This window comes from Macrosteles quadrilineatus, unplaced genomic scaffold, assembly GCF_028750875.1.
Source record: "Macrosteles quadrilineatus isolate MER2022 unplaced genomic scaffold, UCM_ALF_1.0 Scaffold_2__2_contigs__length_208266976, whole genome shotgun sequence".
NCBI lineage: Eukaryota > Metazoa > Arthropoda > Insecta > Hemiptera > Cicadellidae > Macrosteles > Macrosteles quadrilineatus.
The window spans coordinates 192,995,659-193,019,543 of NW_026542595.1; the positions used below are offsets into that span (position 1 = coordinate 192,995,659).

Here is a 23,885-nt window from a genome sequence, read left to right on the forward strand (position 1 = left end):
AAGTCTATAACCACAGAAACACGTTAAACCAAAACTCCAATAACTGATTACTTGCTTATAGACAAAACCTATGAAAACATTTTAAGCGATATGAAGAACAATGAGATACTAAAACACTTGCAATAAAACTTGCTCTTTAATTGATAAATTTGATTATAGAAATATCTTTATGTGTTCAATCTAAAATTATCAACGGTTTATTTCATTTATGGCTGTTAATTAGCAGTAAAATGAGAGCCTGGGTATAAAACAATTCAATTTTCTACATTCACCCCAGATGCAGTTCTAGGTAAGTATGGTGATGTTCTTTCTAATACAAATCCCTCAAAACTAGAATTGGATAACCTATTTCCTTAGAAGTTTAGTATATATTTTACTCGGCAGTTCCAATTGAATATATTATGTAGATTTAGTTATCACGTGGAGGAAGATGACAACAATTGTTCGACTTCTTACAAGCTTCAAACCCATCAGCAGACATTACAGAATGCCCCTGTGTTGATGTTTCCGTTTGGTTCTCACTCAACTCTCCATAAGTGATTAAAACTTAACTCGTATATTTTTTTTCAGGTGTTAAACGACCAATTCGATAATCCTTACACATGGAGGCTCAATTAATTGTCCTTTTTGTGATCACATTTGGGGTAAACTTCTTTTGTAAAATATTGCTTTTTGTTTAATTTTTCTACTAAATTGGCTGCATTTAAGTATAACTTGGCTGTGTTTATGTATAACTTTATATTTATTTCCTCAAACACATAAAAACATAACTATAATGGCCACCTTTCTAATGGCCAATCACTGTCACTTATGGTTACTACACAAAAATCACATTGTAGAGATATGGGTATAGATATTTTTATTTATTACTTTAGGCAGTGTCCAAAGCAGCGACGGAAACGGGACTACCTGGAGGACTTTTTCCTGTTGATTTACACGATCCTGAGGTTATTCAGGCAAAAGAATTTCTTGTAAAACTGCACAACACAAGTTTTAATCATGAGAACGTTGTTGAGATACGCGTAAACAAAGCAATGAGACAGGTATATATTCTAAAAACGGTTTTTACAATCCTTAGAAGTTATAAAATCAGACAATATCACATAGTATACTTTAAGTATACTTTATATATATATACTATACTTTATACAATAAGCAAATTTCTTTATGGGTTTTTATTGTGTTTTCTAATGTAGAAGAAATCACATAGAAAGCCTTTCTTTTTTTTTGTTTTACCAGAACTGTCAGAAAAAATACCCCCGCCGCAGCAAACCTGCAGACTAAGCAAATTTCCGTTTGCCCAATTAGATTTTCAGTTAAATATATTTGAATAACATTATGTGTATCAAGTACTTAGGTTTACTGCTACAGGGAGTGTAATTAAGTGTTTTTTAGTAAATTATAAATAGCTTAGTCCATATTTTTTCTAATATTATTTATTATTTTTATTTTTTCCACATTTTTTATTATTATTTATGTATCATTATTATTTATTAATTATTTAGGCTTATTATATTTTTTGCCCATATATAGAATACAATTTGTATATTCCAAGCTTTTACTACTAGCCACTACCTATTACCGCCTTCATTCAGTTTAACTAACCCATGTTTTAATTCTATGGAATAGCTTGCACTCTGTAAAAATATTTGTTTCAAGCAATCCATAATTTCTGCTGCTTATGTTTAAGGTTGTTGCCGGAAGTATTGTTTATTTGCATTACAGTCTCATTTTAAATGGCAAGGTAAGCAAATAAATGTAACTGAATTAATCAAGGAGGACTTATATACCTAGTGTGTAGGGATTTAAACACAAATGCATACTAATTGCATGAAACAAACTATACACTTGGCAAATAAGTTTTATTGTATGGGGTGATTAACTTAACTGTTCTAGCAGTTGTATCCTAGAAACTATCTTATATTTTGTGAAAACATTAAATGGAGAACTCATTAAATTATTTTCATTACTTTCTTATAACATAAAAAATATTAATTCACTGATTTAAGTTTTTAAATTGCATCTACGTTCTAAAAACATCATAAAGTGCAAGTGTTTCTATAATAACTTAAAGTTAGATGCCATATTGGAAAATATCATCCATTTTTGAAAAGGATTAATTCATATTCATTGATGGCACCCGAAAATAATTTAGTCTAAGTTTTAAATTTAATGTTTTATCAACATCTAATAGTTTCTTTTAAATGCCAATGGTTGCTATGTTATGTTTTCACCTTGAATTAAGTGGGTTGTATCTGTCAGTCTTACTATTTTGAAATCATAATAATTAATTGGCAATATTATGGTTCAATATTCTATGACTCAGTTAATGTTGTACGAATTTCTAAGTGATATCAAAGTTCCTTAGTTCATGTTATATCAGTGAACCTATAGTTTTTTTACGATATATGTCTGAAAAAGTAATCTGTTAGAAAGAAAAACAGTTTTAATTCAAAACAGATCCCAAAACAATAATTCGGGGTAACCTAGAGTCAAGGTACTCAATTGTCAACCACTAAATAAAAAAACCTAAAAGCCCCGTTAAAAATACGTGTATTTTGTATTTGATTTCCTCTTAACATTGTAGGGTCTATGAGTGGATCGATGTGTCTAAAACAATTTACAAATTAACTTTATTTATTCTTTTTCAGAGGATTGCTGATTGCCATGCAGATATATTTTTCAATCTTCATAACAAGATGTCACTAGTTAATATTGACGAATTCGTATGCCAAAAACCATTCTACTAGTTATAATTTCAAATATATCTATATAAGCTATTACCAAAAAATTGTCATTATAAACTAGTACTATTATAAACTATAAGAATAAACAAATGGGTCATATAGGTGACTAAGATGAGTTTTCCTTTACGTGTTTCTAAATTATGATCACATGCATTGGTTACTCTCCTCTATCAATTTTACAAACACGATTATCAACATATAATATTTTACATGGGTTTCTATAATATCCTAAAAATAATTTAAAAGAAAATATAATGACATGCAAAACATATTATAAAATAAAAAGTGGACGCTTTTCTATTACTAAAAAGTATTTTGACACCAAAGCTTAAAGCTGAATGTATCACCGCTGTAGTAATCTATTTAATCACTCCCCGTCACATGTTATCAGTAAATTACCTTCATCAATCAGTCAAGACGTGACCAAACGTTTCAAAGACCTTAATAGACATTAAAGACACATTAGACTTTGCTGCACAAACTACGTATTGAGGTTAAATTTCAATCAATACTTACTTAAACCATTATTATAATTAATATGGGAACAAGAACTTTAACTTCAAATAGTTTTCATCTTAATATTTGTGAAAGATTATATTTATTTTGGTTAATAAATATCAATTAAGAAACTTGACCACAATTTCTAGGTGTATGATTCGATATAAAACTTGAAATACCAAACATTTTAGAGATACTATTTTAAAATGAATATGGCTTTTTTACCGTTTTTATTGTGTATGAGCTGTCATATTGTATCACTCGACACTAATGTTTCTCTGTTTATATGAACGTATATTAGTTTCAAGTCAATTCACAGTAAAAATAACCATATCTTTCCATTTTATAACGGTTTCAAAACTCTTACGCTGAACTTAAATGGATTAAAAAATTTCTGTTATAGCATTAATTGAATTTCATTTATATCATTAGTTTGTTGTTTTCGAGAGTTAAATGTTGTTTCTCTTTCGGATAGTGTATTTAACTTTATAGTACTGCGGATGAAAACTAAATACATTTTTAATATGAAACCGTGGATTAGATTTTTTTAAAATATATATGAGTAAAAAATCAATTTATAGAATGGATTGAGATGCTTTTTGCAGGTTGTATAGTGGCTAAGACCAGCAATTTTATCAGCCAGAACCAAAAATTAAAACCTTTATGATCAAGGCCGCTTGTTCTATTTTTGAACCATCAAAGGTTTGTCAACCTGTGAATTGACTTGCGAGCACGATAACTTGTGTTGGAGTGTTGGCGAGGTGTTTGTACAACAAAAATGTTCCTGAATCGAATTTATTTACTTAAAATAAGTCCCTAGTAATGGTTGCATACGGAGAATAATACATCACATTGTCCTTATTATACTTTTGTATAAACCTAAGCTGAACTATTTCAAGAATCGTTATACAGTAATGACGTTTCGTCCATGGAGTTAAAGGAGCATCTAGGAAACAAGAAAAGTGGACGTGGTGTGGAAACAAATCGCTTCAATAAATCTCAGTTTGTCTTGGACAAGTAAGATTGTGCCGTGTATCTTGTGAACAGTTCGGCAAAGCAGGGTTACATGAACAAGATTGCGACCCTTGTACTACAAAACAACAAGTAGTTATGGTTTGACTGTTGCAATACAACAGTAATCTCAATGAGTACGGAAATTCCCTAGTGATAGAGTAGCTGTGTTTTCAATTGAAAGTTTCGTTTGATTTCTTTTTTTGTCTTACATTAACTCGTCACTGCAGGATCTTATCTCAAAACCTTTAAAAATACAAATTAAGGCATGGATGTAAACATATACAAAACCTATATATATATATATATATTTTTTTTTTATAGGCCCAGGCCTTATTTTTTAAGTAAAGTGTGGGTTCAACTTTAAACAGTTGTTGACTTGTTGTTTATTTGAATGGCGCAGCTGCAGATTAATGTGATGTTTTTTTATTTGGTTAATTTTTTACTAGCAGGGATCCCGTTCTTCGTACAGGATTGGCGTATAAATATAAAATGCTTAATTTAAGTTCCTTTTTAAGTTACACATATACCATAGTCATACTGTTCTACCACTACACTTAAACATAAAATGTATAATATCAAACATCAGCACAATATCACAAATTGTTTTAAAATTAAAAACATAAACACAACTGTAAACTATCCTACTTTGACACTATCCTATTTTGACACTATCCTACTTTGACTGTGTAACACTGGGTTTTGTTGTTGCTTACTTCAAATTAGCTGTAAAAAAATTCAAGAGGATGATAGCTGGTAACGAACCAACTTGTTTAGTTCGATCAACTCGCAAAATTATTGAGGCATAAATCCTTTTAAATGTGGATACCCATCAGGTTAACATGAAAAACTGTAGAGTCACTGGTGCGGAGCATGGAAGGTTTTTGAGATAAACATATGTCTATATGTTAATTGGAAATGTCAGCTAACATCATGCCAAATTTCAGCCCAATTCGACCAGTAGTTAATGCAAGATTTAATTTAAAATAAACAAACACACAAACTTTTACATTTTTATAATATTAGTATGATTTTAGCGAATTTCCCATATAGGGAGGGGACCGATTTTTTTTTTCGTTTTGAGGTCCCTAGAGGCCAAAAACACCATCCGTTCAAATTCATATGTATATATATATATATATATGTGTGTGTCCGTCAGCACGATTACTCGAGCAAAAATGATCCGATTTTGATGAAATTTGGTACAAACGTGTAAACCTACATTTATTCGAACGAGTTCGCGATCCAGCATGATCGGACCATGGGAACGGGGGTTTACGGGGGGTTTTATGGGGTAAAAATAGGTTTTTCCCATTTTTGACCCAAAAAACATAAAATTTAGCAATTTCTTTCCAAACCATTATGTAGAGCTTACAAAAACAAATAATTTAGTATATTGAAGCGTTATTATGCGCCTAATGGTTACGGAGAAAATTCCAAAAAATTGTAAATTTAAAATTCCCATGTTATTCTTATGGAGAATAAGTAAACTGTTGTAGTTTGCTTGTTTATGAACATATTTTGATCAAATTTGGAAAATATTTTTATTTCTTACTAACTATTAACATTTTACAAAAAAAAACAAAAACAGTTTTACCCTCCCTGATGCAGCAAACCTAAGTACTTGTTAAACTAATTCTATTTAAATAGGGAATAAATGTTATATTTTTAAGTAGACATTTCAGTGTAAATCCAATCAGTCAAATGGAAATTCACTTAGTCTGCAGGTTTGCTGCGGCGGGGGTTTTGTATGGTTATTGGTTATGGGGAAAATTGTAAATTAAAAATTTCCATGTTATTCTTATGGAGAATAAGTAAACTGTTGTAGTTTGCTTGTTTATGCATATATTTGGATCAAACTTGTCCAATCTATTTATTTTATACTAAGCTATTAATATTTTACTATAAAATATGTGTTTTTTTTAACACACTTTATTACACTGTAGGCAGCAAACCTAAGTGCTCGTTATACCTAATGTTATTTGAATAGATTTAATTGAAAATCAAATCAGGCAAATGGAAATTCGCTTAGTCTGCAGGTTTGCTGTGGCGGGGGTGTTTAGTTATCTCACAGCAACAACTATAGAAAAATATTGCATGCAATTAGAGTGTTTCTAAACTCATTAAATTGACACACTAATAATGCATGATAATGTATTTTTTCTGTTAAAAGTTTCACTTTGCTTACTTGTTTGAACAAATATTTTTTTTTTCAAAATCGCTTGGCAAAGAGGTAGAGGCTTGGCAAAGTAGGGTTGCGTGATACATTCTTTCTACCAAATTGAATTTCTTAATACTGAGATGAATCTTCAAACCTGCGATATAGGGAGAAAAATCTCGCCATCATGTTGCTTAAGTGATTATAAGTGACCATTAAAAGTGAGAGGTAAGAGAGTGAGAGATAAGATAAGAGTCATTATAAGTGACCTTAATATTATATAGAGGTTGCTAATTATATCATGAGAATAATTGTTTTTGACTCCGTAACCAATCATTACGTAGCCAATTATAAAAATGTTTTGTAACAGTTCGATTATTGATGGCCTATAAGGTTCCATTGGTGAAAATGGTTCCGAATAAATAGCAAAGGAAAGAAATAGCCCAAAATTAAATTAAATTTCCCTTTTTTTATTTACCCAACTATTCTTCGAAACCTCTTGGAGGAAATATGAGATTTAAGTCGATAACCACAGAAACACTTTAAACCAAAACACTATTAACGGATTAACTAGTTTATAGGCAAAACCTATGAAAACATTTCAAGCGATATGAAGAACAATGAGATAATAAAACACTTGCAATAAAACTTGCTCTTTAATTGATAAATTTGATTATGGAAATATCTTGATGTGTACAATCTTAAATTATCAACGGTTTATTTCATTTATGGCTGTTAATCAGCAGTAAAATGAGAGCTTGGGTATAAAACAATTCAATTTTCTACATTCACCCCAGATGCAGTTCTAGGTAAGTATGGTGGTGTTCTTTCTAATACAAATCCCTCAAAACTAGAATTGGAAAACCTATTTCCTTAGTAGTTTAGTATATATTTTACTCGGCAGTGCTAATTGAATATATTTTATGTAGATTTAGTTGTCACGAGGAAGAAGATGACAACAATAGTACGACTTCTTACAAGCTTCAAACCCAGCAGCAGAAATTACAGAATGTCCCTGTGTTGATGTTTCCGTTTGGTTTTCACTCAACTCCCATAAGTGATTAAAACTTAACTCGTATATTTTTTTCAGGTGTTCAACGACCAGTTCGATAACCCTTACATATGGAGGCTCAATTGATTGTCCTTTTTGTGATCACATTTGGGGTAAACTTCTTTTGTAAAATATTGTTGTTTTGTTTAACTTTTCTACCAAATTGGCTGCATTTAAGTACAACTTGGCTATGTTTATGTATAACTTTATATTTCTTTCCTCAAACACATAAAAGCGTAATTATAATGGCACCCTTCCTAATGGTCAATCACTGTCACTTATGGTTAATACACAAAAATCACATTGTAGAGATATGGGTATAGATATTTTTATTTATTACTTTAGGCAGTGTCCGAAGCAGCGACGGAGACGGAGAGGTCGAATGGTGGAGGACTTTTTCCTGTTGGTTTAGACGATCCTAAAGTTATTCAGGCAAAAGAATTTCTTGTAAAACTGCACAACAGAGATGATCATCTAGAGAACGTTGAGATATTCGTAAAAAAAGCAATGAGACAGGTAAATATTTTAAAACTATTTATATGATCCTTGGAAGTTATAAAATCAGATTTACAATAAGCAAATAGTTTTATGGCTTTTTGTTGTGTTTTCTAATGTTGAAGAAATCAGAAAGTGTTTCTTTGTTATTGTTTAATCAGAACTATCAGAAAAAATACCCCCGCCACTGCAAACCTGCAGACTAAGCAAATTTCCGTTTGCCCGATTAGATTTTCAGTTAAATCTATTTGAATAACATTACGTGTAACAAGTACCTAGGTTTACTGCTATGTAAAACAAGCATTATCCATAAAAAACATGACCCTAATGATAAGATTACTTGCAGTGTAATGAAGTGTTTTTTAGTAAAATATAAATAGCTTAGTTCATATTATTTTTATACCATTTATTATTAATATTATTTCCACATTAATTATTATTATTTTTTTATCATTTAGGCATATTATTTTTGCCCGTATATAGAATACAATTTGTATATGCCAAGTTTTTGCTACTTTCCACAACCTACTATTTTCGTCATTCAGTTTAACTAACCCATATTATATTATTTCTATTGAATAGCTTACACTCTGTAAAAATATTTGTTTCAAGTAATCCATAATTTTTGCTCCTTATGTTTAAGATTGTTGCCGGAAATGTTGTTTATTTGGATTACAATCTCATTTCAAATGGCAAGGTAAGCAAATAAATGTTACTAAATTAATCAAGGACATATATACCTAGTGTGTAGGGATTCAAACACAAATGCATACTAATTGCATGAAACAAACTATACACTTTGGCCTGACCAAAGAAGTTATATTGTACAGGGTTAAGAACTTAACTGATCCAGTAGTTATATTTCAGAAACAATCTTTTATTTGTGAAAACATTAAATGGAAAACTTATTAAATTATTTTCTTATGACATAAAAAAGTTTAAATTCTACTGATTCAAGTTTTTAAATGGCATCTGCGTTCTAAAACCATCATAAAGTACGAGTGTTGCTATAATAACTTAAAGTTAGATGCCATATTGGAAAACATCATCCATTTTTGAAAAGGTTAAATTCATATTCATTGATGGCACATGAAAATAATTTAGTCTAAGCTCTCCATTTAATGTTTTATCAAAATCTAATAGTTTTTTAAATAGCATTGGTAGCTCAGTTATGTGTTCCTTGTGGTTTTATTCTGTCAGTTTACCTTAATGAGATCATAATAGTTTGCGAAATTATGGTTCGCAAATTTTCAGATTCAATATTCTATGACTCAGTTAATGTTGTACGAATTTCCAAGTGATATCAAAGTTCCTTAGTTCAAGCGATATCAGTGAACCTATAGTTTTTTTACGATAAATTTCTGAAAAAGTAATTTTGATACAAAGAATAACTGTTTTAATTTAAAACAGATCTACATACAATAATTTGTCAACCGCAAAAAAAAATCTAAAATCCTCGTGTAAAATACATGTATTTCTTTTATATTTTTGTAATTTATTTGCTATTATTATTGTAGGGTTTATTAGCGGAACCATGTGTCTAAAACAATTTACAATCTTACTTGAACTATTCTTTTTCAGATGATTGCTAAATGCCATGCAGACGTATTTTCCGATCTTCACGACAAGATGGAGCTAATTTATATGCCAGTTCCCCAGTGCCAAGTACCACACTAGTTTTAATTTAAAAAATATCTGTATCTTCTATTACCAAAAAAATTGTCATTATAAAAAATTACTATTATAAACTATAAGAATAAACAAATGGGTCATTTAGGTAACTAAGATGATTTTTCCTTTACGTGTTCTTAAATTATGATCACATGCATTGGTTACTCTCCTCTATCAATTTTACAAACACGATTATCAACATATAATATTTTACATGGGTTTCTATTAAATATCCCAAAAATAAATTAAAAACATAAAAAAATAATGACATGCAAAACAAATTATAAAATAAAAATTGGACGTTATTCGATTATTTAAAAGTATTTTGACATCAAAGCTTAAAGCTGAATGTATCACCGCTGTAGTAATCTATTTAATCAATCCCCGTCACATTTGATCAGTAAATTACTTTCATCAATCAGCCAAGACGTAGGCTACCAACGTTTCAAAGACCAAATAGACATTAAAGACACAATAGACTTTGCTGCACATACTACGTATTGAGGTTAAATTTTAATCAATACTTACTTAAACCATTATTATAATTAATATGGGAACAAGAACTTTAACTTCAAATAGTTTTCATCTTAATATTTGTGAAAGATTATATCTATTTTGGTTAATAAATATCAATTAAGAAACTTTACCACAATTTCTAGGTGTATGATTCGATATAAAACTTGAAATACCAAACATTTTAGAGATACTATTTTAAAATTAATATGGCTTTTTCACCGTTTTTATTATGTAGCTGTCATATTGTATCACTCGACACTAATGTTCCCTGTTTTTATGAACGTATATTAGTTTCAAGTCAATTCACATTAAAAATAACCATATCTTTCCATTTTGTAACGGTTTCAAAACTCTAACGCTGAACTTAAATGGAATCCAAATGTTCTGTTATAGCATAAATTGAATTTCATTTATATCATTAGTTTGTTGTTTTCGAGAGTTAAATATTGTTTCTCTTTCTGATAGTGTATTTAACTTTATAGTACTGCGGATGAAAACTAAATACATTTTTAATATGAAACCGTGGATTAGAATCTTTAAAAAATATATATGAGTAAAAAATCAATTTATAGAATGGATTGAGATGCTTTTAGCAAGCTGTATACTGGCTAAGACCAGCAATTTTACCAGCCAGAACCAAAAATTAAAACCTTTATGATCAAGGCCGCTTGTTCTATTTTTGAACCATCAAAGGTTTGTCAACCTGTGAATTGACTTGCGAGCACGATAACTTCTGTTGGAGTATTGGCGAGGTGTTAAAAAAAATCCTGAATCGAATTCACTTACTTACAGAAAAGTACCTGGTGTTGCAAACAGAGAATAATACATAACATTACCCTTATCATACTTTTGTATAAACCTAAGCTGAATTATTTCAAGAACCGTTATACAGTAATGACCTATCGTCTATGGACTTAAAGCAACATCTAGGAAACAAGACAATTGGACGTGGTGTATAAACAAATCGCTACAATAAATCTCAGTTCGTCTTCGACAAGTAAGATTGTGCCGTGTATCTTGTGGACAGTTCGGCAAAGCAGGGTTACATGGACGAGATTACGTTCCTTGTACAACAAAACAACAAGTTATGGTTGGACTGTTGCAATACAGAGTGTTACAGTAGTCCCAATGAATAGGGAAATTCCCTAGTGATAGAGTAGCTGTGTTTTTCAATTGAAAGTTTTGTTTGATTTCTTTTTTTGTATTACATTAACTCGTCACTACAGGATCTTATCTCAAAACATTAAAAATACAAATTAAGGCATAGAAGTAAAAATATACAAAACCTAATATATATGTATATATATATATATATATTTAATAGGCACAGGCCTTATTTTTTGAGTAAAGTGTGGGTTCAACTTTAAACAGTTGTTGACTTGTTGTTTATTTGTATGGCGCAGTTGCAGAATATTGTAATGTTTTTTTTATTTGGTTTATTTTTTACTAGCAGGGATCCCGTTCTTCGTACAGGATTGGCGTATAAATATAAAATGCTTAATTTAAGTTCCTTTTTAAGTTACACATATACCATAGTCATACTGTTCTACCACTACACTTAAACATAAAATGTATAATATCAAACATCAGCACAATATCACAAATTGTTTTAAAATTAAAAACATAAACACAACTGTAAACTATCCTACTTTGACACTATCCTATTTTGACACTATCCTACTTTGACTGTGTAACACTGGGTTTTGTTGTTGCTTACTTCAAATTAGCTGTAAAAAAATTCAAGAGGATGATAGCTGGTAACGAACCAACTTGTTTAGTTCGATCAACTCGCAAAATTATTGAGGCATAAATCCTTTTAAATGTGGATACCCATCAAGTTAACATGAAAAACTGTAGAGTCACTGGTGCGGAGCATGGAAGGTTTTTGAGATAAACATATGTCTATATGTTAATTGGAAATGTCAGCTAACATCATGCCAAATTTCAGCCCAATTCGACCAGTAGTTAATGCAAGATTTAATTTAAAATAAACAAACACACAAACTTTTACATTTTTATATTAGTATGATTTTAGCGAATTTCCCATATAGGGAGGGGACCGATTTTTTTTTTCGTTTTGAGGTCCCTAGAGGCCAAAAACACCATCCGTTCAAATTCATATATATATGTATATATATATATATATATATAAATATATATATATATATATATATAATATATATGTGTGTCCGTCAGCACGATAACTCGAGCAAAAATGATCCGATTTTGATGAAATTTGGTACAAACGTGTAAACCTACATTTATTCGAACGAGTTCGCGATCCAGCATGATCGGACCATGGGAACGGGGGTTTACGGGGGGTTTTATGGGGTAAAAATAGGTTTTTCCCATTTTTGACCCAAAAAAACATAAAATTTAGCAATTTCTTTCCAAACCATTATGTAGAGCTTACAAAAACAAATAATTTAGTATATTGAAGCGTTATTATGCGCCTAATGGTTACGGAGAAAATTCCAAAAAATTGTAAATTTAAAATTCCCATGTTATTCTTATGGAGAATAAGTAAACTGTTGTAGTTTGCTTGTTTATGAACATATTTTGATCAAATTTGGAAAATATTTTTATTTCTTACTAACTATTAACATTTTACAAAAAAAACAGTTTTACCCTCCCTGATGCAGCAAACCTAAGTACTTGTTAAACTAATTCTATTTAAATAGGGAATAAATGTTATATTTTTAAGTAGACATTTCAGTGTAAATCCAATCAGTCAAATGGAAATTCACTTAGTCTGCAGGTTTGCTGCGGCGGGGGTTTTGTATGGTTATTGGTTATGGGGAAAATTGTAAATTAAAAATTTCCATGTTATTCTTATGGAGAATAAGTAAACTGTTGTAGTTTGCTTGTTTATGCATATATTTGGATCAAACTTGCCCAATCTATTTATGTTATACTAAGATATTAATATTTTACTATAAAATATGTGTTTTTTTTTTAACACACTTTATTACACTGTAGGCAGCAAACCTAAGTGCTCGTTATACCTAATGTTATTTGAATAGATTTAATTGAAAATCAAATCAGGCAAATGGAAATTCGCTTAGTCTGCAGGTTTGCTGTGGCGGGGGTATTTAGTTATCTCACAGCAACAACTATAGAAAAATATTGCATGCAATTAGAGTGTTTCTAAACTCATTAAATTGACACACTAATAATGCATGATAATGTATTTTTTTCTGTTAAAAGTTTCACTTTGCTTACTTTTATTCTATGACTCAGTTAATGTTGTACAAATTTCCAAGTTGGATACAATGATATCAAAGTTCCTTAGTTCAAGCGGTATCAGTGAACCTATATTTTTTTACGATCAATTTCTGAAAAAGTAATTTTGATACAAAGAAAAACAGTTTTAATTCAAAACAGATCCACAAAAAATAATTTGGGGTAACCTAGCATTATTGTACACAATTGTCAACCGCTAGATAAAAATATCTAAAAACCTCGTGTAAAATAAATACATGTATTTTGTTTTATATTTTTGTATTTTATTTCCTATTAACATTGTAGGGTCTATTAGCGGAACAATGTGTCTAAAACTATTTACAAACTTACTTGAATTATTCTTTTTCAGATGATTGCTAAATGCCATGCAGACGTATTTTCCGATCTTCACGACAAGATGGAGCTAATTCATATGCCAGTTCCCCGGTGCCAAGTACCATACTAGTTATAATTTTAAAAATATCTGTATCTTTTATTACCAAAAAATGGCCATTATAAATGAATACTATTATAAACTATAAGAATAAACAAATGGGTCATTTAGGTAACTAAGATGATTTTTCCTTTACGTGTTTTTAAATTATGATCACATGCATTGGTTACTCTCCTCTATCAATTTTACAAACACGATTATCAACTAATAATATTTTATATGGGTTTCTATTAAATATCCCAAAAATAATTTTAAAAACAATAAAATAATAATGACGTGCAAAACAAATTATAAAATAAAAATTGGACGTTATTCTATTAATAAAAAGTATTTTGACATCAAAGCTTAAACCTGAATGTATCACCTCTGTGGTTATCAATTTAATCACTCCCCGTCACATTTGATCAGTAAATTACTTTCATCAATCAGCCAAGACGTGACCAACGTTTCAAAGACCAAATAGACTTTAAAGACACATTAGACTTTGCTGCACATACGTATTGAGGTTTAATTTTAATCAATACTCAAACCATTATTATAATTAATATGGGAACACTTTAACTTCAAATAGTTTTCATTTTAATATTTGTGAAAGATTATATTTATTTTGGTTAATAAATATCAATTAAGAAACTTGACCACAATTTCTAGGCGTATGGTTCGATATAAAATTTGAAATACCAAACATTTGAGAGATACTATTTTAAAATGAATATGGCTCTTTTACAGTTTATATTTTGTATGAGCTGTCACATTGTATCACTCTACACTAATGTTCCCTGTTTATATTAACGTATATTAGTTTCAAGTCAATTCACTTTCAAAACTCTAACGCTGAACTTAAATGGAATCAAAAATGTTCTGTTATAGCATAAATTGAATTTCATTTATAAAATTAGTTTGTTGTTTTCGAGAGTTAAATGTTGTTTCTCTTTCTGATAGTGTATTTAACTTTATAGTACTGCGGATGAAAACTAAATACATTTTTAATATGAAACCATGGATTAGAATCTTTGAAAAATATATATGAGTAAAAAATCAATTTAAAGAATGGATTGAGATGCTTTTAGCAAGTTGTATACTGGCTAAGACCAGCAATTTTATCAGCCAGAACCAAAAATTAAAACCTTTATGATCAAGGCCGCTGTTCTATTTTTGAACCATCAAAGGTTTGTCAACCTGTGAATTGACTTGCGAGCACGATAACTTCTGTTGGAGTGTTGGCGAGGTGTTTTTACAAAAAAAAAAAATCCTGAATCGAATTTACTTACTTACAGAAAAGTACCTGGTGTTGCAAACAGAGAAAAATACATAACATTAACCTTATCATACTTTTGTATAAACCTAAGCTCAATTATTTCAAAAAAACGCTAAGGCGTTTTGCAGTAATGACGTAGTATATCGTCTATGGACTTAAAGCAACATCTAGGAAACAAGACAAGTGGACGTGGTGTATAAACAAATCGCTACAATAAATCTCAGTTTGTCTTCGACAAGTAAGATTGTGCCGTGTATCTTGTGGACAGTTCGGCAAAGCAGGGTTACATGGACGAGATTGCGACCCTTGTACTACAAAACAACAAGTTATGGCTTGACTGTTGCAATACAGAGTGTTACAGTAGTCTCAATGAGTAGGAAAATTCCTTAGTAATGGAGGAGCTGTGTTTTTCAATTGAAAGTTTCGTTTGATTTATTTCTTGTATTACATTAACTCGTCACTACAGGATCTTATCTCAAAACCTTATAAAATACAAATTAAGGCATAGAAGTAAACATATACAAAACCTATATATATATATTTTTTTTTTGTAATAGGCCCAGGCCTTATTTTTTAGTAAAGTGTGGGTTCAACTTTAAACAGTTGTTGACTTGTTATTTATTTGAATGGCGCAGCTGCAGATTAATGTGATGTTTTTTTTATTTGGTTAATTTTTTACTAGCAGGGATCCCGTTCTTCATACGGGGTTGGCGTATAAATATAAAATGCATATTGCAGTTTTACTCGTGCTTTGAATTTGCAATGGGGGGAGGATAAGGTTTAAGAAAACTTTGTTTTTATATTTACAGTGTGCAATGTTAATTTTTAAAAGATCTAAGTTACTTTTTAAGTTACAAATATACTATTCCATAATATTCTACCACTACACCTAAACATACAAAAAATATAATTTCAAACATCAGCACAATATCACAAATTGTTTATTAAATTAAAAACTTAAACACAACTGTAAACTATCCTACTTTGACAGTTCTCACTGAGTAACACAGGGTTTTGTTGCTGCTTACTTCAAATTAGCTGTAAAAAAAATGCAAGACGATGATAGCTGGTAACGAACCAGCTAGTTTAGTTCGATCATTTCGCAAAGTTTTTGAGGCATAAATTCTTTTAAATGTGGATACCCATCAGGTTAACATGGAAAACTCTAGAGTCACTGGTGCGGAGCATGGAAGGTTTTTGAGATAAACATATGTCTATATGTTAATTGGAAATGTCAGCTAACATCATGCCAAATTTCAGCCCAATTCGACCAGTAGTTAATGCAAGATTTAATTTAAAATAAACAAACACACAAACTTTTACATTTTTATAATATTAGTATGATTTTTAGTTATCTCACAGCAACAACTATAGAAAAATATTGCATGCAATTAGAGTGTTTCTAAACTCATTAAATTGACACACTAATAATGCATGATAATGTATTTTTTCTGTTAAAAGTTTCACTTTGCTTACTTGTTTGAACAAATATTTTTTTTTCAAAATCGCTTGGCAAAGAGGTAGAGGCTTGGCAAAGTAGGGTTGCGTGATACATTCTTTCTACCAAATTCAACATTGTCAAAACATGAACATAATGTTCGCCATGTTGCTGAAGCTCTCGGCGCGACGACGCTTCCTTCCGCTCTTAAAGACATTGGCAAACCTCCTAAACCACAGTTTATACTGTTAATATGGGTTGGAATTCAAGTTCAAACTCCGTTAATCCACTATTTGTAAAATAATATTATACAGTTGCATGTTATCAGGTAAAGAATAATGTTATTCTGTTTTAAAGGATCAATAAGTTAAAAGTACAACAGTAATATAATAATAGTAAGGGGTTGACCATTCCCTTAAACGAAAATATAAAAAAAAAAACGGCGTAAATCCTACTAAAATAACAAAATAAAAACTGTTTTTAAACAAAAGGCTAATACACTTTCCTAATACTAATGCTAATTAATACTAATTATTTGTATAAAAAAATATACTTTTTGAGTTTTATACTTTATACTGACATTTTGAATTAAGTCTATCCTTTACAATTAATCCAATAAAATATGCGGGTTTTGTCCTTAGAGACTGAGGAAAAAACTAGATAACTGCAAGTAGTTTGCTGGTCAATCTGAACTGTTCGGAAATGTTTACTTAGTGTTTTGTTTTATGACCATCAATAGTGATTATATTTCTATACAAAAGAGATAAATTAACCCAACTAAGTAGAGTCGGTAAAAAGTCCAAAAAGAAGAAACAATAGGATTAATAGGGTAATATAAGGAAAGATGTATAAGTTTCATATATTATCCCCAATTACATATTTCAAATATATGTAATTTGAGTTATCCCTTAAAACTACTTCGTCCACCCTCGTCTGTCTGCATTCATAGTAGAAGGTGTAAGCTTTTGTAAGTTTTGTTAGAACATTTCAATTAAATTGATACCATCTAGCATGGAAACATTGGTAGAAAACATCATTTCGAGTTTTAAATGTTCAATGACAGGTCGCATCTAGGTCAGAATGATACTCTTTGGGATTTAAAAAAGCCTTAGAATATACAAATCAACGAAATATCCACTTTAATTCCCACTCGATACTTATTGTATCCAAACAATAACTTTTATTTCCAATAAAAAAATGCCATCCCTATTACAGTAACAAAAACACTAAAGAAACCGTAATGTAAAATTGAATACAAATAGGGTAAATACTTGTTCATGGACCTTTATAAAAATCGTTAAAAGAAATACCCAAGTATTAGTAAAGGAGTATTTGAAAGTTAACAATGTTGTAGCTTACAAGGTAAAGAAACTGTAAAGATCAAAGTCACCATTGAGTAGTTCACTAACCTACCTGTATTTTCATCGTAATAGCTTGTTGAAACTACAAAGGAGATTTTAACATAACTGAAAGTAATTTTACGGTACTTTAAACTTTACGTTGGAATTTTATTTTGTTAACTTCTGAATCTCGAGGATAAAATAGCAAAAACATTAGTTGGGATTAAGATTGAATTTATAAATACTGAGATGAATCTTCAAACCTGCGAGAGAGAATATCTCGCCATCATGTTGCTTAAGTGATTATAAGTGAGAGGTAAGAGAGTGAGAGATATGATAAGAGTCATTATAAGTGACCTTAATATTATACAGGGTGTTTGTGAATTCGTGTCGGATATTTTAAGGTATTGTTTCTGGGTAAGAAACAAATCCAAATATCATATTTAAATTGACCGGAAGTCCTTAGTTACTCACACAGCTGCCATTTTGTTTTTTTCACTTATTAATTGTTTTCTAAAAAGTGGTAAAAGATACGAAATTGAAACTTTGCAAAAACATTTATGATAACTAAGCAAAGCTACGAAAAAATTATGAACATTTTTAACATTCATAAAACAAAATGGCGGCCATTTAAAATTTTGTTTCTTAAATTACTCAAAAACCGTTCAGTTTACAAAACATTTACAAGAATAACTTTTTTAAGAAAATGTAATTACAAATCGATTGACACCTTAAACTGTAAGATTGGATGAATATTAACTGAGATATGACAGCTTTAGTAATACGTGACCGCTGAGGGTTAGATGTAGTGCATGCCAAGGCATGCGGCCTAAGTCTGCCACAACAATGCAACAGTCTCCATCCGCTTTGCAAGTTATTTTTAAACGATTTTATATTATTTCAAATAATAATAAAATATTATATCACCCCAAAAGTGCTTTTTTATCAATTATCAATCATATGAATGGCTTAAAAATTTCACACCTTTTTACTGTCTTTAAAATTCACACTAGACACCCAAACATTTTAAATCAGCTGTGTTGAAAGTCAACGTACTTGTTTACAAAATAATCAGCTGATTGCATCGTTGTCTGAAGATGTTATTGTTTATTCAATGTAGCCAGTTCCTCTAACTTTTACATTCACTTTTAAAGTGTACTTTTACTGAAAAAGGTTTTAAAACAATTAATAAGCGAAAAAAACAAAATGGCGGCTGTGTGAGTAACTAAGGACTTCCGGTCAATTTAAATATGATATTTGGATTTGTTTCTTACCCAGGAACAATACCCTAAAATATCCGACACGAATTCTGAAACACCCTGTATATAAAGGTTGCTAATTATATCATGAGAATATTTGTTTTTGACTCCGTAACCAATCATTACGTAGCCAATTATAAACATGTTTTGTAACAACAGTTCGATTATTGATGGCCTATAAGGTTCCATTGGTGAAAATGGTTCAGAATAAATAGCAGAGGAAAGAAATAGCCCAAAAATTAAATTAAATTTCCCCTTTTTTATCAACCCAACTAATCTTCGAAACCTCTTGGAGAAAATATGAGATTAAAGTCGATAACCACAGAAACACGTTAAACCAAAACACCATTAACGGATTAACTAGTTTATAGACAAAACCTATAAAAACATTTCAAGCGATATGAAGAACAATGAGATACTAAAACACTTGCAATAAAACTTGCTCTTTAATTGATAAATTTGATTGTGGAAATATCTTTATGTGTTCAATCTTAAATTATCAACGGTTTATTTCATTTATGGCTGTTAATCAGCAGTAAAATGAGAACCTGGGTATAAAACAATTTAATTTTCTACATTCACCCCAGATGCAGTTCTAGGTAAGTATGGTGATGTTCTTTCTAACACAAATCCCTCAAAACTAGAATTGGAAAACATATTTCTTTAGTAGTTTATTATATATTTTACCCGGCAGTGCTAATTGAATATATTTTATGTAGATTTAGTTATCACGTGGAGGAAGATGACAACAATAGTACGACTTCTCACAAGCTTCAAACCCAGCAGCAGTCATTACAGAATGCCCCTGTGTTGATGTTTCCGTTTGGTTCTCACTCAACTCTCCATAAGTGATTAAAACTCGTATATTTTTTTCAGGTGTTCAACGACCAGTTCGATAACCCTTACATATGGAGGCTCAATTGATTGTCATTTTTGTGATCACATTTGGGGTAAACTTCTTTTGTAAAATATTGTTGTTTTGTTTAACTTTTCTACCAAATTGGCTGCATTTAAGTATAACTTGGCTATGTTTATGTATAACTTTATATTTCTTTCCTCAAACACATAAAAGCGTAATTATAATGGCACCCTTCCTAATGGTCAATCACTGTCACTTATAATTAATACACAAAATCACATTGTAGAGATATGGTTATAGATATTTTTATTTATTACTTTAGGCAGTGTCCGAAGCAGCGACGGAGACGGAGAGGTCGAATGGTGGAGGACTTTTTCCTGTTGGTTTAGACGATCCTAAAGTTATTCAGGCAAAAGAATTTCTTGTAAAACTGCACAACAGAGATGATCATCTAGAGAACGTTGAGATACTCGTAAAAAAAGCAATGAGACAGGTAAATATTTTAAAACTATTTATATGATCCTTGGAAGTTATAAAATCAGATTTACAATAAGCAAATAGTTTTATGGCTTTTTGTTGTGTTTTCTAATTTTGAAGAAATCAGAAAGTGTTTCTTTGTTATTGTTTAATCAGAACTATCAGAAAAAATACCCCCGCCACTGCAAACCTGCAGACTAAGCAAATTTCCGTTTGCCCGATTAGATTTTCAGTTAAATCTATTTGAATAACATTACGTGTAACAAGTACCTAGATTTACTGCTATGTAAAACAAGCATTATCCATAAAAAACATGACCCTAATGATAAGATTACTTGCAGTGTAATGAAGTGTTTTTTAGAAAATATAAATAGCTTAGTTCATATTATTTTTATACCATTTATTATTAATATTATTTCCACATTAATTATTATTATTTATTTATTATTTAGGCATATTATTTTTGCCCATATATAGAATACAATTTGTATATGCCAAGCTTTTACTACTTTCCACAACCTACTATTTTCGTCATTCAGTTTAACTAACCCATATTATATTATTTCTATTGAATAGCTTACACTCTGTAAAAATATTTGTTTCAAGTAATCCATAATTTCTGCTTCTTATGTTTAAGATTGTTGCCGGAAATGTTGTTTACTTGGATTACAATCTCATTTCAAATGGCAAGGTAAGCAAATAAATGTAACTGAATTAATCAAGGACTTATATACCTAGTGTGTAGGGATTCAAACACAAATGCATACTAATTGCATGAAACAAACAATACACTTTGGCCTGACCAAAGAAGTTATATTGTACGGCTGGAAGAACTTATCTGTTCCAGCAGTTATATTTCAGAAACAATCTTTTATTTTGTGAAAACATTAAATGAGAAACTTATTAAATTATTTTCTTATGACATAAAAAAGTTTAAATTCTACAGATCCAAGTTTTTAAATTGCATCTGCGTTCTAAAACCATCATAAAGTACGAGTGTTTCTATAATAACTTAAAGTTAGATGCCATATTGGAAAATATCATCCATTTTTGAAAAGGTTAAATTCATATTCATTGATGGCATACGAAAATAATTTAGTCTAAGCTCTCCATTTAATGTTTTATCAACATCTAATAGTTTTTTAAAATACCATTGGTAGCTCAGTTATGTGTTCCTTGTGGTTTCATTCTGCCAGTTTTACCTTAATGAGATCATAATAGTTGGCGAAATTATGGTTCGCTAATTTTCAGATTCAATATTCTATGACTCAATTAATGTTGTACGAATTTCCAAGTGATATCAAAGTTCGTTAGTTCAAGCGATATCAGTGAACCTATAGTTTTTTTACGATAAATCTCTGAAAAAGTAATTTTGATACAAAGAAAAACTGTTTTAATTCAAAACAGATCCACATACAATAGTTTGTCAACCGCTAGATAAAAAAAAATCTAAAATCCTCGTGTAAAATACATGTATTTTGTTTTATATTTTTGTATTTTATTTCCTATTATTATTGTAGGGTCTATTAGCGGAACAATGTGTCTAAAACAATTTACAATCTTACTTGAATTATTCTTTTTCAGATGATTGCTAAATGCCATGCAGACGTATTTTCCGATCTTCACGACAAAATGGAGCTAATTCATATGCCAGTTCCCCGGTGCCAAGTACCATACTAGTTATAATTTCAAAAATATCTGTATCGTCTATTACCAAAAAAATGGTCATTATAAAATAATACTATTATAAACTATAAGAATAAACAAATGTGTCATGTAACTAAGATAATTTTTCCTTTACGTGTTATATACTATGATTGCATGCATTTGTTACTCTCCTCTATTAATTTTACAAACAAGATTATCAACATATAATATTATACATGGGTTTCTATTAAATATCCCAAAAATAATTTAAAAGCATAAAAAAAATAATGACATGCAAAACAAATTATAAAATAAAAATTGGACGTTATTTAATTATTTAAAAGTATTTTGACATCAAAGCTTAAAGCTGAATGTATCACCGCTGTAGTAATCTATTTAATCACTCCCCGTCACATGTTATCAGTAAATTACCTTCATCAATCAGCCAAGACGTGCCAACGTTTCAAAGACCTTAATAGACATTAAAGACACATTAGACTTTGCTGAACATACTACGTATTGAGGTTAAATTTTAATCAATACTTACTTAAACCATTATTATAATTAATATAGGAACAAGAACTTTAACTTCAAATAGTTTTCATCTTAATATTTGTGAAAGATTATATTTATTTTGGTTAATAAATATCAATTAAGAAACTTTACCACAATTTCTAGGTGTATGATTCGATATAAAACTTGAAATACCAAACATTTTAGAGATACCATTTTAAAATGAATATGGCTTTTTTACCGTTTTTATTATGTATGAGCTGTCATATTGTATTACTCGACACTAATGTTCCCTGTTTACATTAACGTAAATTAGTTTCAAGTCAATTCACATGAAAAATAACCATATCTTTCCATTTTGTAGCGGTTTAAAAACTCTAACGCTGAACTTAAATGGAATCAAAAATGTTCTGTTATAGCATAAATTGAATTTCATTTAAAACATTAGTTTGTTGTTTTCGACAGTTAAATGTTGTTTCTCTTTCTGATAGTGTATTTAACTTTATAGTACTGCGGATGAAAACTAAATACATGTTTAATATGAAACCGTGGATTAGAATCTTTAAAAAATATATACAGGGTGTTTTTTTAAAAACTTGCATCTTTATTTATGTAAAAACCGCAATAGATAGAAATATGCAGTTTGCGGGAATCATCTATTGACGTAGGGGGCCCAATTGTTTTGAATTCTACGTTACATTCACATTCCCCCCCTTTCCCCCCCTGCCCCCAACTTAATTTTTTTTTAAATAGCAAGGTACCCCTTGTGACATATCAAATGAAAGAGCATGAAAAATGAGAATGTTTGATGAAAAAAAATTGAAAATTGGTTCACAAATTTGCGAGATATTTCCCCCTCCCCCTCCCCAGAACTTAATTTTTTTTTAATAGCAAGGTACCCCTTGTAACATATCAAATGAAAGAGCATGAAAAAAGAAAATTTTTGGTGAAAACAAAATTAAAATCGGCTCATGAATTTGTGAGATAACCCCCCCCCCTTTTCCCCTACCCATAACTTGTTTTTTAATAGCAAGGTACCCGCCCTTGTGACATATCAAATGAAAAATAAATTTCATCAAACATTTTCTTTTTTCATGCTCTTTCATTTGATATGTCACAAGGGGTACCTTGCTATTTAAAAAAATTAAGTTGGGGGCAGGGGGGGAAAGGGGGGGAATGTGAATGTAATGTAGAATTCAAAACAATTGGGCCCCCTACGTCAATAGATGATTCCCGAAAATTGCATATTTCTATCTATTGCGGTTTTTACA

General features: G+C 30.2%; 3 protein-coding genes across 4 annotated transcripts; all 3 read left to right on the top strand.

The window, feature by feature from the left end:
- The first annotated feature begins 229 nt into the window (after positions 1-229).
- On the top strand, positions 230-2,853 carry LOC128987716 (cystatin-1-like). The gene is made up of 5 exons (XM_054408711.1): positions 230-289; positions 571-644; positions 876-1,043; positions 1,691-1,744; positions 2,652-2,853. Exons 2-5 carry the CDS (start codon positions 603-605, stop codon positions 2,748-2,750), a joined length of 363 nt encoding a protein of 120 aa, XP_054264686.1. The 5' UTR covers positions 230-289; positions 571-602; the 3' UTR covers positions 2,751-2,853.
- A 4,599-nt stretch (positions 2,854-7,452) lies between these two features.
- On the top strand, positions 7,453-13,889 carry LOC128987714 (uncharacterized). Of its 2 annotated transcripts, none has more exons than XM_054408709.1 (4): positions 7,453-7,578; positions 7,811-7,981; positions 8,604-8,657; positions 13,740-13,889. In XM_054408709.1, exons 1-4 carry the CDS (start codon positions 7,537-7,539, stop codon positions 13,833-13,835), a joined length of 363 nt encoding a protein of 120 aa, XP_054264684.1. In that variant the 5' UTR covers positions 7,453-7,536; the 3' UTR covers positions 13,836-13,889. The 2 variants fall into 2 exon arrangements, with proteins under 2 accessions (XP_054264684.1, XP_054264683.1); XM_054408708.1 differs by lacking the exon at positions 13,740-13,889 and adding an exon at positions 9,542-9,725.
- A 6,099-nt stretch (positions 13,890-19,988) lies between these two features.
- On the top strand, positions 19,989-22,234 carry LOC128987715 (uncharacterized). Its single transcript, XM_054408710.1, has 4 exons — positions 19,989-20,068; positions 20,300-20,470; positions 21,092-21,145; positions 22,039-22,234. Exons 1-4 carry the CDS (start codon positions 20,027-20,029, stop codon positions 22,132-22,134), a joined length of 363 nt encoding a protein of 120 aa, XP_054264685.1. The 5' UTR covers positions 19,989-20,026; the 3' UTR covers positions 22,135-22,234.
- The last annotated feature ends 1,651 nt before the right edge of the window (positions 22,235-23,885 follow it).